The sequence below is a fragment of the Anser cygnoides genome, chromosome 31 (genome assembly GCF_040182565.1).
Source record: "Anser cygnoides isolate HZ-2024a breed goose chromosome 31, Taihu_goose_T2T_genome, whole genome shotgun sequence".
NCBI lineage: Eukaryota > Metazoa > Chordata > Aves > Anseriformes > Anatidae > Anser > Anser cygnoides.
In genome coordinates, this window is record NC_089903.1 from 2,873,115 (window position 1) to 2,888,222 (window position 15,108).

Here is a 15,108-nt window from a genome sequence, read left to right on the forward strand (position 1 = left end):
GTGGACACCTCGGTAAAAGTGGGTCCCCTCACCCCCCCCCCGGGGGGGGGAGGGGGGGGGTCACAGGTGGAGGAACCCGGGGGGGGGGGGGGTGTCACATGACCCCCATCCCCACTCACAGCCTCACCATGTGATCCCCTCCCCCCCAAAAAAAAATACCCCCCTCCAGGTCCAAATGCAGAGGCCAGAGAGGATCGCCACGCAGCTCTGAGCAAGGAGGGGAGGACACCAGGAGGCTTTCCCCCCGCCCAGGGAGCCGCACAGCACTGTGGGATACCCTCCCTACTTTTGGGGGGGTCATGACCTCAAGTTGGGGATCGTGACCCTCCCTTTTAGGGTCATGACCCCCACCCTTCCTGTAGCACTTCATTTGGCCCCCACCTCTGCTTGCACATACAGGTCCTGGCCCTGCTCTCCTGGTGATGACCTCACTTTGGGGGCCATGACCTCATTTCAGGGCTGCCCCCCCCCCCCCATAGGTCACTTTAAGGGTCAGGATCCCCCCCCTCCCTCATGCATAGGGCTGGACCCCCCCCTCCAATTCCAAATAAATAACTACCAAGTCACTGGTGTCACTGGTTTGTACTGGGATGGCTCTGGCATGCACAGGGCTGTTAATTCCTTGGGGAAAAGGGGGGGGAATAGGGGAGGGGAGCGGGGGGGGGGAGGGGAGCGGGGGGGGGAGGGGTCCCTGGAAAAGCCCCCCCAGCCTCAGCATTTCAGGGTGGTGCGTTCCCCATAAAAAACACGGGATTTTGGGGCATTTGGGGCATTACAGTGCAGAGAACGCCTCCTGTGGATTGTGGGGAGGGGGGGGGAGAAGAGCTTGTGGGGACCCTTCCTCAAGACCCCCATGGGAAAACCCCCCACCCATGATCCCCCCCCCCCCCCATAGTCCCCTCCCCATCCTTGTTTCCCATGGGAATCTTACCCACAGGACAGCACCCACCCGGGACCCCCACCTTATATTCCATGGGACCCCCTCCTCATTCTTGGGACCCCCCTCTCCCCCCCCACAGGGGACCCCCACCTCGTGTCCCATTGTCCCTCCCCCTGACGCAGAGAGACCAGGACCGTTTCTCCCCTCCCCCCCCCCCCCCCCCCCCGCCCTTATAGGGCAGCTTCGGAGCCTCCTGGACTTTGCCCCCACCCACGCCTCAGCCGCTGACGTCAATGCCACCTAAGGGTGTTACGGGTGACACCGAGGCGACACCGGTGCTAATTTTAGCACAGGGCGGTGGTGCAGAAAAAGGCGGGGGGGGCCCCCACCTTGGCACGCGAGCCCTGCGTGTTCCCTCCTCCCCTCCCCGTGGGAACCATGAGGACAAGGACACAGTGCTACCATCCCCTGCCAAAGGGCGCCCCCATGGGTGCCGCCACCCAACCCCTGTCCACAGCACCCCACGGTGCTGGGTGGGGGGGGCAGGAGTCATGAGAGGTACTGGGGGGGGGTGACCCCTTCCCCAACCGTGCGCCCCCCCCCCCCCCCCCCCCCAAGCACAAGGGACAAAGGAGACACAGGACAGGGTGTCACCATCAGGCTGGCACCTCTGGGTGATAGGCACAACTATGGACATTCTGGGGTGTTTTGGGGCTGTCGTAGGGGACATTTTGAGCTGTTCAGGTACATTTGGGGGTCTTTGTGGCTTCAGGTCCAGTTTTGGGGCCATTTGGGTGGATTTCAGGTCCAGTTTGGGGGTGTTTGAGGTCTCTGAGGCTGTTCAGGGGCATTTTGGGTTATTCCAGATCTATTCCAGGTCAATTTTGGGGTATTTCAGGTCCATTCCAGGTCCAATTTGGGGCCATTTGGGGCATTTGAGGCCATATGGGGGAATTTGGAGCCATTTGTGGATACTTTGTGGTTTGGTTTTTTTTTTTAGGTCAATTCCAGGTCCAGTCTTCAGGCTGTTTTGGGGCCATTCTGGGGCACTTTGGGGCTTTTCTATTCCAGGGCTGTCTTGAGGTCCACTTTGGGGCCATTTCAGGTCTGTTTTGGGACATTTGGGGACTGTTTGGGGATGTATGGGGACATTTAGGTGTGTTTTGTGTTCAATTTGGGGCAATTTGTGTTCATTTTTGAGGCATTTGGGGCAATTTGGGAGCACATTCACATCCTTTTCGTCTCCCAACCCCATCAGTGATGTCCTCCCATTCCTGATGTCCCCCATCTCCATCCCCATCCCTGGTGCCCCCTATCTCCATCCACCATATCCCCTGTCCCCAACGTCTCCCATTTGCTGGTGCCAAAGCCCAGGGAGCTGGCAGGACCTGTAGGGCTGGGGGGATCTGGGGCAAATCCGACTCAAATTTGAGACCTGGGGCTGGGGATTTGTGGGTTCTGGTGGCCCCCAGTGCTGGTGGAGACCCCCCAGAAGGACCCAGATGGACCCCACCAGTTGAAGCCACAATGGGACCGTGGTTGGCCGGTTCCCACCCCGGCCCCAATATCCCTTGTGACCGTGGCTGGTGTGGGGCCAGAGGCAGCAGCAGAATTTTTATTCGGATGCACAGAATTTTTATTGGGATTGCCCACCCCTAAGTTGAATGGGCAAGCACTGGCCGGGAGTCCTGTCCCCCACTGCCAGGATCTGCAAACACAGGTGTTTCCTCCTCCTCACTGAGCAAACAAACGCACCCAGGTCCTGCCAAGCCCATTTCCAGTCACTGCTGGGCTGTCCTGGGACACTTCCAGCTCCGCCAGGGTCCTACAGATTGCTTCCAAACATGGTTGGGTCTTCCCAGAGTATTTCCAGCCATGGCTGGGTCTTCCAGGAGCATTTCCAGACATGGTTCAGTCTTCAAAGTGCATTTCAAGTCATGATTGTGTCTTCCAAGAGCATTTCCAGCCATGGTTGTGTCTCCCGGTTGGGTCTCTCCAGGTTGACTCCTGGCTGAGTCTTCCCAAATTGTTCCCAGACCATTTGCTTCTTCCCAGATTACTTCCGTGGGTACCGTGGTGAGCAGGAGGCAACATTGTCCTTGGAATCAGCATCGTTGAGAACGACCTGGAAGTGCTGGTGGGCAATGAGGTAAAGAGAAGCCAACGATGACCTTTGGAATCAGTGTCATTGAGAAGGGCCTGGAGGTCCTGGTGGGCACCAAGGTGAGGAGGAGGCAACATTGTCCTTGGAATCAACATCGTTGAGAAGGTCCTGGAGGTCCTGGTGGGCAATGAGGTGAGGAAGGGCCAGCGAAGACCTTGGAGGAGAAGCATTGAGAAGATTCTTGGCTCCCACATCCCTCTGCCCCCACCCCAGCCCCACACCCTGTGTTCTCACCCCACATTCCCCTGCCCCACATACCTGGGTCACAACTGGGATTGCAGTGAGGGTCTGGCCATCTGCATCTGTGGGGGAGTGGAGAGAAAAGAGAAGGGGACGGAGGTGAGATGGGTCTGTGGGATGGGGGGTGAGTGCGGGGGAGGGGGGGGAGACAGGTCTGGGGGAGCACCCACCGGGATGTCGGTATTCACCCGTTCCAGAGAGGCCGTGAAGCTCCGTAGGCTGCCGCCTATTGGGGACATGGGTAGGGAGCAATAAGGTGAGTCGTGTGGTTGGGGGAGCAGCTGTGGTCCCACTGCCCCCCCAGTGCTGCCCCCCGGAGCCCTCCCAACCTGGGTCGGTGGCGTTGCTGTTGCTGAGGACGAAGCCGTCGGATGCCGTCCAGGTACCGCCATTGTTCTCGTACCAGCTCTCCTCAACGGTGGCCGAAGTGTTCCTGGGGGACAGCGCCAGGGGGCTCGGAGGGGGCAGGAGGACAAAGAAGGGGGCTGTCCCCCCCCCCCGCCCCCCAAGCCTTCCCAGATGTCCACCAACAACCCCATTCTGAACCCAAATCAAGCCCAGGTGTTTGCCACCAGCCCACGTGTCCGTCACCAACCAACCAACCCAAAAGACCCTGGACCATCCAACCCATTAAACCCAACCCAACCAACCCAACCCATGCAACCTAACCCAACTCTACCCAAACCACCCCAACCCAACCAACCCAGAAGACCACCAAACCATCCAAACCAACTAAACCCAACCCAACCACCCCAAACAAACTAACACAAAAGACCCCAAATCATTCAACCCTACTAAACCCAACCCTACTAAACCCAACCTAACCACCCCAACCCATCCAAACCAAACCACCCCAACCCAACTCACCTCAACCCAACCCAACCAACCCAATCCAATCCACCCCAACCATCCCTGCCCTTCTACCTCTTCCTGCCCTTCTTCCATATCACCAGCAGCACAGCAAGGGTGATGCAGGCGACGAGCAGCACCGTGACCACCACCCCCAGCCCGGTGGCCACCTTGCTGACACGCCCGGAGCACTGGGTGCCCGTGTACCAGTAGAGCGATTCATCCCGGCAGCTGCAGGGACAAGGAACAGGGAAAAGGAACAGTTGGGCCCGGTGCTCCCAGGGTGCCGGGGGTGGGCACAGAGGGACGCGTGGTGGCACTCACAAGCACTGTGGCCCGGCGCGGGTGACGCGGCACTCGCCATGGTGGCAGTCGATGGTGCCGGGTGTGTTGGCCGTGCAGTTGGTGACGCAGCGGATGATGTTGCTCATGTTCTGCGCGTAGTAGTAGTCCTGGTAGCCGACAGGCGCCCGCTGCTGGCACAGTGCTGAGGAGGGGGCACGGGAGGGGGTCAAATGGGGTGGTGGGGCGCTTAGGGGTTGGTGGGGTGCATAGGGGGCTCAGGGGACGCATAGGGGGTCCGTGGGTGTCACCCCGGCCATCCAGGCCTCACCATCAAATGAAGTGGACTTCGTCATGTTCTTGATGATGGGACTGGGTGGCACCTTGAAGCAGACGATGGCTGCAAGGAGAGAGAGGCTGTCAGGGACCCTTCTCTGGGGCCTCCCTGAGGGGTCAGGGGGCGAGGGGAGAGGACGGGACACCCACAGGAGTCGTTCTCGCAGTCGCCCTGGCTGTCGGCAGTCTCCTGAAGCTTCTGCACCAGCTCCTGCGTCTTGTTCTGGAACTCCTCAGTCAGGTTGGGGCTGGCGGTGGTTCTGAAGATGACCTCGTGGTCCACGTTGAGGCCGCTGCCCACGGGGGAGGATGCGGAGTCTCCCCCGGCCCTGCGCACTCGGGCTCCCTGCCTGCTGGAGGCTGCCAGCGCAATGCGGAGGATCTTCACGCCCTCGTAGCCAGGCATGGACCTGTAGATCTTGGCCATCTGCCAGGGCGACGGGTGCCGTGAGGATGGCTGCAGTGTGGCCCAAGCTTCCCCTCATGGGGCCCAGCCTCCCCTTGTGCTCCCAAACTCCTCTCGCACAGCCCAGCCACCCTTCACACAACGCGGCCTCCCCTTGTGCTCTCGGTCTCCCTTCACAGGGCCCAGCCTCCCCTCTCACTCCCGGCCTCCTGTTGTGCTTCCAAACTGCCCTTGCGCACCCTGGTCTCCCCTTGAGCTCCCAGTCTCCCCTCAGGTTCTCAGCCTCCCCTCGTGGGGCCCAACCTCCTCTCATGCTCCTGGGCCTCACCTCCTGCCGGAATTGCTTCTCAAAGCTCTCGTAGGCCTCAGAGTGGGGGTCCTGCAGCTCCTCTGTGTAGTCAAAGTTGGTGACGGTCACCACCAGCTCCACGTTGGCCACAATTGTCCCCTCGATGGCTGCAGGAGGCAGGAGGGGGTGAGTATGGGGGGCCAGGGCCAGGTGGAGGTTGTGGGCCAGGCAGAGGCCGTGGGTTGGGGGCAGGCCACACTTACGGAGCTCGGTGGTGATGGAGTCGCTGAAGAACTCGCACAAGGGACCATAGAAGTCGGAGAGGCAGATGCACTTGACACCATCGTAGTTGCCTCCGTTCTGGCAAACCACTGTGGGGAGAGGAGAGGTCAGGGGGCACCCAGGGTTAGGGGTCACGTGAGGAGACCCCGGGGAGGATGGGGGAGAGGAGCAGTGATGGAGGACTCGGAGGAGGGGTAGACAAGGGAGGATGGTGAGGGCAGGGAAGATGAAAAATAGCTGAAGGCTGACCTGAAGGAACAGTGCTGGTGGAGGTCGTGCTGGTGGTGGAAGTTCGGGTGGTAGTAGGTATAGGGGTCGTGGTCGGTGTTGAAGTGGTGGTGGGTGTAGAAGTGGTGGTGGGTGTATAGGTGGTAGTCGGTGTAGAGGTGGAGGTGACTGTAGAAGTGGTGGTCGGTGTAGAGGTGGTGGTGGGTGTAGAGGTGGTGGTCGGTGTAGAAGTGGTGGTGACTGTAGAAGTGGTGGTCGGAGTAGAAGTGGTGGTCGGTGTGGAGGTGGTGGTAGGAGTAGAAGTGGTGGTCGGTGTACAGGTGGTGGTCGGTGAAGAAGTAGTGGTCGGTGTACAGGTGGTGGGTGTAGAGATGGTAGTGGGTGTAGAAGTGGTGGTTGGTGTACAGGTAGTGGTCGGTGTAGAAGTGGTGGGCGGTGTAGAGGTGGTGGTGGGTGTAGAGGTGGTGGACAGTGTAGAGGTGGTGGTGACTGTAGAAGTGGCGGTCAGTGTAGAGGTGGTGGTGGGTGTAGAAATGGTGGTCGGTGTAGAGATGGTGGTCGGTGTAGAGGTGGTTTTCGGTGTAGAAGAGCTGGTCGGTGTAGAGGTGGTGGACAGTGTAGAGGTGGTGGTGGGAGTAGATGTAGTGGATGGTGTAGAGGTGGTGGTTGGTGTAGAGGTGGTTTTCGGTGTAGAAGAGCTGGTCGGTGTAGAGGTGGTGACAGTGTAGAAGTGGCAGTCGGTGTAGAAGTGATGGTCGGTGTAGAGGTGGTAGTGGGTGTAGAGATGCTGGTGGGTGTAGAGATGGTAGTCAGTGTAGAGGTGGTGGTCAGTGTAGAAGTGGTAATGGGTGTAAAAGCGGTGGTGGGTGTAGAGGTGGTGGTCGGTGTAGGGGTAGTTGTCGGTGTAGAGGTGGTGGTCGGTGCAGAGGTGGTGGTGGGTGTAGAGGTGGTGGTCGGTGTAGAGGTGGTGGTCAGTGTAGAGGTGGTGGGTGTAGAGATGGTGGTGGGTATAGAAGTGGTGGTTGGTGTAGAGGTGGAGGTCAGTGAAGAAGTGGTGGTCGGTGTAGAGGTGGTGGTCAGTGTAGAAGTGGTGGTCGGTGTAGACGTGGTTGTCGGTGTAGAAGTGGTTGTCAGTGTAGAAGTGGTGGTCGGTGTACAGGTGGCGGTGGGCGTAGAGATGGTGGTGGGTGTAGAGGTGGTGGTCAGTGTAGAAGTGGTGGTCGGTGTAGAGGTGGTTGTCGGTGTAGAAGTGCTGGTCGGTGTAGAGGTAGTGGTGGCAGTAGATGTAGTGGTCAGTGTAGAGGTGGTGGTCAGTGTAGAGGTGGTGATCGGTGAAGAGGTGGTGGTGGGACTAGATGTAGTGGTTTGTGTAGAGGTGGTGGTGGGTGTAGAGGTGGTTGTCGGTGTAGAAGTGATGGTCGGTGTAGAGGTGGTGGTCGGTGTAGAGGTAGTGGTGCTTGTAAAGGCGGTGGTGGGTGTAGAAGTGCTGGTCGGTGTAGAGGTGGTGGTCAGTGTAGAAGTGGTGATGGGTGTAGAAGTGGTGGTCGGTGTAGAGGTGGTGGTCGGTGTACAAGTGGTGGTCGGTGTAGAAGTGGTGGTCGGTGTAGAGGTAGTGGTGGGTGTAGAGGTGGTGGTCGGTGTAGAGGTGGTGGTCGGTGTAGAGGTGGTGGTGGGTGTAGAGTTGGTGGTGAGTATAGAGGTGGTGGTCGGTGTAGAAGTGGTCGTGGGTGTAGAGGTGGTGGTGGGTGTAGAGGTGGTTGTTGGTGTAGGGGTGGTTGTCGGTGTAGAGGTGGTGGTCAGTGTAGAGGTGGTGGTGAGTATAGAGGTGGTGGTCGGTGTAGAGGTGGTGGTCAGTGTAGAGGTGGTGGTGGGTGTAGAGGTGGTGGTCGGTGTAGAGGTGGTGGTCGGTGTAGAGGTGGTGGTCGGTGTAGAAGTGGTGGTTGGTGTAGAGGTGGTGGTGGGCGTAGAGATGGTGGTGGGTGTAGAAGTGGTGGTTGGTGTAGAGGTGGTGGTGGGCGTAGAGATGGTGGTGGGTGTAGAGGTGGTGGTCAGTGTAGAAGTGGTGGTCGGTGTAGAGGTGGTTGTTGGTGTAGAGGTGGTAGTGGGTGTAGAAGTGGTGGTTGATGTAGAGGTGGTGGTGGGCGTAGAGATGGTGGTGGGTGTAGAAGTGGTGGTTGGTGTAGAGGTGGTGGTGGGTGTAGAGGTGGTGGTGGGTGTAGAGGTCATGGTGGGAGTAGATTTAGTGGTTGGTGTAGAGGTGGTGGTTGGTGTAGAGGTGGTTTTCGGTGTAGAAGAGGTGGTCGGTTTAGAGGTGGTGGTGGGCGTAGAGATGGTGGTGGGTGTAGAGGTGGTGGTGGGTGTAGAGGTGGTGGTGAGTGTAGAGATGGTGGTGGGTGTAGAGGTGGTGGTGGGTGTAGAGGTGGTGGTGGGTGTAGAGGTGGTGGTGGGTGTAGAGGTCATGGTGGGAGTAGATTTAGTGGTTGGTGTAGAGGTGGTGGTTGGTGTAGAGGTGGTTTTCGGTGTAGAAGAGGTGGTCGGTTTAGAGGTGGTGGTGGGCGTAGAGATGGTGGTGGGTGTAGAGGTGGTGGTCAGTGTAGAAGTGGTGGTCGGTGTAGAGGTGGTTGTCGGTGTAGAAGTGGTGGTCGGTGTAGAGGTGGTGGTGGGAGTAGATGTAGTGGTTAGTGTAGAGGTGGTGGTAAGTGTAGAAGAGGTGGTCAGTGTAGACGTGGTTGTCGGTGTAGAAGTGGTGGTCGGTGTAGAGGTGGTGGTGGGCGTAGAGATGGTGGTGGGTGTAGAGGTGGTGGTCAGTATAGAAGTGGTGGTCGGTGTAGAGGCGGTTTTCGGTGTAGAAGTGGTGGTCGGTGTAGAAAAGGTGGTCGGTGTAGAGGTGGTGGTGGCAGTAGATGTAGTGGTTGGTGTAGAGGTGGTGGTCGGTGTAGAGGTTGTGATCGGTGAAGAGGTGGTGGTGGGACTAGATGTAGTGGTTTGTGTAGAGGTGGTTGTGGGTGTAGAGGTGGTGGTCGGCGTAGAAGTGGTGGTCGGTGTAGAAGTGGTGGTCGGTGTAGAGGTGGTGGTGGGAGTAGATGTAGTGGTTGCTGTAGAGGTGGTTGTTGGTGTAGAGGTGGTTGTCGGTGTAGAGGTGGTGGTGGGTGTAGAGTTGGTGGTGGGTGTAGAGGTGGTGGTCGGTGTAGAGGTGGTGGTCGTGTAGAGGTGGTGGTCGGTGTAGAAGTGGTGGTTGGTGTAGAGGTGGTGGTGGGCGTAGAGATGGTGGTGGGTGTAGAAGTGGTGGTTGGTGTAGAGGTGGTGGTGGGTGTAGAGGTGGTTGTTGGTGTAGGGGTGGTTGTCGGTGTAGAGGTGGTGGTCAGTGTAGAGGTGGTGGTGAGTATAGAGGTGGTGGTCGGTGTAGAGGTGGTGGTCAGTGTAGAGGTGGTGGTGGGTGTAGAGGTGGTGGTCGGTGTAGAGGTGGTGGTCGGTGTAGAGGTGGTGGTCGGTGTAGAAGTGGTGGTTGGTGTAGAGGTGGTGGTGGGCGTAGAGATGGTGGTGGGTGTAGAAGTGGTGGTTGGTGTAGAGGTGGTGGTGGGCGTAGAGATGGTGGTGGGTGTAGAGGTGGTGGTCAGTGTAGAAGTGGTGGTCGGTGTAGAGGTGGTTGTCGGTGTAGAAGTGGTTGTCGGTGTAGAAGTGGTGGTCGGTGTAGAGGCGGTGGTGAGTGTAGAGATGGTGGTGGGTGTAGAGGTGGTGGTGGGTGTAGAGGTGGTGGTGGGTGTAGAGGTGGTGGTGGGTGTAGAGGTCATGGTGGGAGTAGAATTAGTGGTTGGTGTAGAGGTGGTGGTTGGTGTAGAGGTGGTTTTCGGTGTAGAAGAGGTGGTCAGTGTAGAGGTGGTGGTTGGTGTAGAAGTGGTTGTCGGTGTAGAAGTGGTGGTCGGTGTAGAGGTGGTGGTGGGCGTAGAGATGGTGGTGGGTGTAGAGGTGGTGGTCAGTGTAGAAGTGGTGGTCGGTGTAGAGGTGGTTGTCGGTGTAGAAGTGGTGGTCGGTGTAGAGGTGGTGGTGGCAGTAGATGTAGTGGTTAGTGTAGAGGTGGTGGTAAGTGTAGAAGTGGTGGTCGGTGTAGACGTGGTTGTCGGTGTAGAAGTGGTGGTCGGTGTAGAGGTGGTGGTGGGCATAGAGATGGTGGTGGGTGTAGAGGTGGTGGTCAGTATAGAAGTGGTGGTCGGTGTAGAGGCGGTTTTCGGTGTAGAAGTGGTGGTCGGTGTAGAAAAGGTGGTCGGTGTAGAGGTGGTGGTGGCAGTAGATGTAGTGGTTGGTGTAGAGGTGGTGGTCGGTGTAGAGGTTGTGATCGGTGAAGAGGTGGTGGTGGGACTAGATGTAGTGGTTTGTGTATAGGTGGTTGTGGGTGTAGAGGTGGTGGTCGGCGTAGAAGTGGTGGTCGGTGTAGAAGTGGTGGTCGGTGTAGAGGTGGTGGTGGGTGTAGAGGTGGTGGGGGGTGTAGAGGTGGTGATGGGAGTAGATGTAGTGGTTGGTGTAGAGGTGGTTGTTGGTGTAGAGGTGGTTGTAGGTGTAGAGGTGGTGGTGGGTGTAGAGTTGGTGGTGAGTATAGAGGTGGTGGTCGGTGTAGAAGTGGTCGTGGGTGTAGAGGTGGTGGTGGGTGTAGAGGTGGTTGTTGGTGTAGGGGTGGTTGTCGGTGTAGAGGTGGTGGTCAGTGTAGAGGTGGTGGTGAGTATAGAGGTGGTGGTCGGTGTAGAGGTGGTGGTCAGTGTAGAGGTGGTGGTGGGTGTAGAGGTGGTGGTCGGTGTAGAGGTGGTGGTCGGTGTAGAGGTGGTGGTCGGTGTAGAAGTGGTGGTTGGTGTAGAGGTGGTGGTGGGCGTAGAGATGGTGGTGGGTGTAGAAGTGGTGGTTGGTGTAGAGGTGGTGGTGGGCGTAGAGATGGTGGTGGGTGTAGAGGTGGTGGTCAGTGTAGAAGTGGTGGTCGGTGTAGAGGTGGTTGTTGGTGTAGAGGTGGTAGTGGGTGTAGAAGTGGTGGTTGATGTAGAGGTGGTTGACAGTGTAGAAGTGGTGGTCGGTGTAGAGCTGGTTGTCGGTGTAGAAGTGGTGGTCGGTATAGAAGTGGTGGTCGGTGTAGAGGCGGTGGTGAGTGTAGAGATGGTGGTGGGTGTAGAGGTGGTGGTGGGTGTAGAGGTGGTGGTGGGTGTAGAGGTGGTGGTTGGTGCAGAAGTGGTGGTCAGTGTAGAGGTGGTGGTGGGTGTAGATGTGGTGGTGGATGTAGAGATGGTGGTGGGAGTAGATGTAGTGGTTGGTGTAGAGGAGGTTGTGCGTGTTGATGTGGTGGTGGGTGTAGAAGTGGTGATCGGTGTAGAGATGGTGGTGGCTGTTGAGGTGGTGGTCGGTGTAGAGGTCGTGGTCGGTGTAGAGGTGGTTGTCGGTGTAGAGGTAGTGGTGGGTGTAGAGGTGGTGGTCGGTGTAGAAGTGGTGGTTGGTGTAGAGGTGGTGGTGGGTGTAGAGGTGGTTCTCGGTGTAGAAGTTGTGGTCGGTGTAGAAGTGGTGGTTGGTGTAGAGGTGGTGGTCGGTGTAGAGGTGGTGGGTGTAGAGATCATTGTCGGTGTAGAAGTTGTGGTTGGTGTAGAGGTGGTGGTCAGTGTAGAAGTGGGAGTGGGTGTAGAAGTGCTGGTGAGTGTAGAAGTGGTGCTCGGTGTAGAGGTGGTGGTGGGAGTAGATGTAGTGATTGGTGTAGAGGTAGTGGTGGGTGTAGAGGTGGTTGTCGGTGTAGAAGTGGTGGTCTGTGTACAGGTGGGGGTCAGTGTAGAGATGGTGGTGGGTGTAGATGTGGTGGTGGGAGTAGATGTAGTGGTTCTTGTAGAGGTGGTTTTCGGTGTAGAAATGGTGGTCAGTGTGGAGGTGGTGGTCGGTGTAGAAGTGGTCGTGTGTGTAGAGGTGGTGGTGTGTGTAGAGGTGGTTGTTGGTGTAGAAGTGGTGGTCGGTGTAGAAGTGGTGGTCGTTGTAGAGGTGGTGGTCGGTGTAGAAGTGCTGATTGGTGTAGATGTGGTGGTTGGTGTAGAGCTGGTTTTCGGTGTAGAAGTGGCGGTCGGTGTAGAGGTGGTAGGTGTAGAGATGGTGGTCAGTGTAGAAGTGCTGGTTAGTGTAGAGGTGTTGGTCGGTGTAGAAGTGGTGGTCGGTGTAGAGGTGGTGGTCGGAGTAGATTTAGTCGTTGGTGTAGAGGTGGTGGTGGGTGTAGAGGTGGTTGTCAGTGTAGAAGTGGTGGTCGGTGTAGAGGTGGTGGTCAGTGTAGAGGTCTTGGTCGGTGTAGAAGTGGTGGTCGGTGTAGAGATGGTGGTGGGTGTAGTTGTAGTGGTTGGTATTGACGTGCTGGTGGTTATAGCGGTGGTTGTCGGTGTCGAAGTGGTGGGTGTAGAGGTGGTGGTCGGTGTAGAAGTCGTGGTTGGTGTAGAGGTGGTGGTGGGTGTAGAGGTGGTGGTGGGTGTAGAGTTGGTGGTGGGAGTAGATGTAGTGGTTGGTGTAGAGGTGGCGGTTGGTGTAGAGGTGGATTTCGGTGTAGAAGTAGTAGTCAGTGTAGAGGTCGTGGTGGGTGTAGAGGTGGTGATCGGTGAAAAGTTGGTGGTGGGACTAGATGTAGTGGTTTGTGTAGAGGTGGTGGTGGGTGTAGACGTGGTTGTCGGTGTAGAAGTGGTGGTCAGTGTAGAGGTGGTGTTGGGTGTAGAAGTGGTGGTCGGTGTAGAGGTGGTGGTCGGAGTAGATTTAGTCGTTGGTGTAGAGGTGGTGGTGGGTGTAGAGGTGGTTGTCAGTGTAGAAGTGGTGGTCGGTGTAGAGGTGGTGGTCAGTGTAGAGGTCTTGGTCGGTGTAGAAGTGGTGGTCGGTGTAGAGATGGTGGTGGGTGTAGTTGTAGTGGTTGGTATTGACGTGCTGGTGGTTATAGCGGTGGTTGTCGGTGTCGAAGTGGTGGGTGTAGAGGTGGTGGTCGGTGTAGAAGTCGTGGTTGGTGTAGAGGTGGTGGTGGGTGTAGAGGTGGTGGTGGGTGTAGAGTTGGTGGTGGGAGTAGATGTAGTGGTTGGTGTAGAGGTGGCGGTTGGTGTAGAGGTGGATTTCGGTGTAGAAGTAGTAGTCAGTGTAGAGGTCGTGGTGGGTGTAGAGGTGGTGATCGGTGAAAAGGTGGTGGTGGGACTAGATGTAGTGGTTTGTGTAGAGGTGGTGGTGGGTGTAGACGTGGTTGTCGGTGTAGAAGTGGTGGTCAGTGTAGAGGTGGTGTTGGGTGTAGAAGTGGTGGTGGGTGTAGAGATTGTGGTGGGAGTAGATGTAGTGCTTGGAGTGGAGGTGGTGGTGGGTGTAGAGATGGTGGTGGGTGTAGAGGTGGTGGTCGGTGTAGAGGTGGTGGTCAGTGAAGAAGTCGTGGTGGGTGTAGATGTCGTGGACGGTGTCAAGGTTGAGGTCGCTGTAGAGGTGGTGGTGGTGGGTGTAGATGTGGTGGAGGGTGTGGAAGTGGAGGTCATTGTAGAGGTGGTGGTAGGTCTAGAGGTGGTGGTCGGTGTAGAAGTGGTGGTGGGTTTAGAAGTGGTAGTAGGTGTTGACATGGTGGTGGTCGGTGTAGAAGTGGTGGTCGGTGTAGAGGTGGTGGTGGGTGTAGAGGTGGTAGTCGGTGTACAAGTGGTGCTCGGTATAGAGGTGGTGGTGGGTGTAGAAGTGGTGCTCGGTGTAGAGATGGTGGTGGGAATATATGTAGTGGTTGGTGTAGAGGTGGTGGTGGGTGTAGAGGTGGTGGTCAGTGTAGAGGTAGTGGTTGGTGTAGAGGTGGTTGTCGGTGTAGAAGTGGTGCTCGTTGTAGACGTGGTGGTGGATGTAGAGATGGTGGTGGGTGTAGACATGGTGGTCGGTGTAGAGATGGTGGTGGGAGTAGATGTAGTGTTTGGAGTGGAGGTGGTGGTGGGTGTAGAGATGGTAGTGGGTGTAGAGGTGGTGGTGGGTGTAGAAGTGGTGGTCAGTTTAGAAGTGGTAGTCGGAGTAGAGGTGGTTGTGGGTGTAGAGATGGTGGTCAGTGTAGAAGTGGTGGTCGTTGTAGAGGTGGTGGTCACTGTAGATGTGGTGGTAGGTGTAGAGGTGCTGGCCAGTGTAGAGGTGGTGGTCGGTGAAAAGGTGGTTGTCAGTTTAGAAGTGGTGCTCGGTGTAGAGGTGGTGGTGGGTGTAGAAGTGGTGGTCAGTGTAGAGATGATGGTCGGTGTAGAGATGGTGGTGGGAGTAGAGATGGTGGTTGGTATAGAGGTGGTGATGGGTGTAGAGGTGGTCGTTGGTGTAGAAGTGGTGGTCGGTGAAGAAGTGGTGGTCGGTGTAGAGGTGGTGGTAGGTGTAGAGATGGTTGTCGGTGTAGAGATGGTGGTGGGTGTAGAGGTGGTGGTGAATGTAGAGGTGGTGGTGGGTGTAGAGTTGGTGGTGGGTGTAGAAGTGGTGGTCGGTGTAGAGGTGGTGGTCAGTGTAGAAGTCGTGGTGGGTGTAGATGTCGTGGAGGGTGTCAAGGTTGAGGTCGGTGTAGAGGTGGTGGTGGTGGGTGTAGAGGTGGTGGAGGGTGTGGAAGTGGAGGTCATTGTAGAGATGGTGGTGGGTCTAGAAGTGGTGGTCGGTGTAGAAGTGGTGGTGGGTTTAGAAGTGGTGGTTGGTGTAGAAGTGGTGGTAGGTGTAGAAGTGGTGGTGGGTGTAGGAGTAGTGGTCAGTGCACAGATGGAGTTCAGTGTAAAAGTGGTGGTGGATGTATAGGTGGTACTCGGTGTAGATGTGGTGGTGGGTGTACAGGTGGTGGTCGGTGTAGAAGTGGTTGTTGGTGTAGAAGTGGTGGTTACTGTAGACTTGGTGGTGGGTGTAGAAGTGGTGGTCAGTGTAGAGGTAGTGGTGTTTGTAGGGGTGATGGTTGGTGTTGAGGTGGTCATCAGTGTAGAGGTGGTGGTGCGTGTAGAGGTGCTGGTGGGTGTGGAAGTGGTGGTCAATGTAGTGGTGGTGGTTGTTGTAAAGTTGGTGGTCACTGTGGAGGTCGATGTGGTGTTTGCTGTGGAAGTAACCCGTGTGGAGTTTAGGTCAGTGAACGTTTGGTGGAGGACGCCATGGAGGTCCCTGCTCAGGTGATCCCTGGGATGCTCATGGGAGTCCCATGGGAGCTTGTG

The 15,108-nt window shown here is 57.0% G+C and overlaps 1 protein-coding gene across 1 annotated transcript; it reads right to left on the reverse strand.

The window, feature by feature from the left end:
• Positions 1-2,936: 2,936 nt before the first annotated feature.
• On the reverse strand, positions 2,937-14,538 carry LOC136787820 (mucin-2-like). Its single transcript, XM_066985148.1, has 12 exons — positions 9,162-14,538; positions 6,469-9,105; positions 5,988-6,425; positions 5,710-5,817; positions 5,461-5,613; positions 4,902-5,225; positions 4,747-4,815; positions 4,458-4,620; positions 4,209-4,364; positions 3,614-3,717; positions 3,303-3,346; positions 2,937-3,014 (listed from the first exon to the last, which is right to left on the reverse strand). The coding sequence occupies exons 1-12, from the start codon at positions 14,536-14,538 to the stop codon at positions 2,937-2,939; spliced, it is 9,651 nt and encodes a 3,216-aa protein (XP_066841249.1).
• Between the last annotated feature and the right edge of the window lie 570 nt (positions 14,539-15,108).

What these genes read in the sequence shown, in the direction of transcription:
- LOC136787820 (XM_066985148.1), bottom strand. Translation starts at nt 14,538, where the DNA reads ATGACCTCCACTTCCACACCCTCCACCACCTCTACACCCACCACCACC. An exon ending in TACACCGACCACCACCTCTA is followed by an intron (nt 9,106 to 9,161) that starts CACGACCACCAC and finishes CCAACTCTACAC; the next exon opens with CCACCACCACCTCTACACCG. An exon ending in GCACGACCTCCACCAGCACT is followed by an intron (nt 5,818 to 5,987) that starts GTTCCTTCAGGT and finishes CTCTCCCCACAG; the next exon opens with TGGTTTGCCAGAACGGAGGC.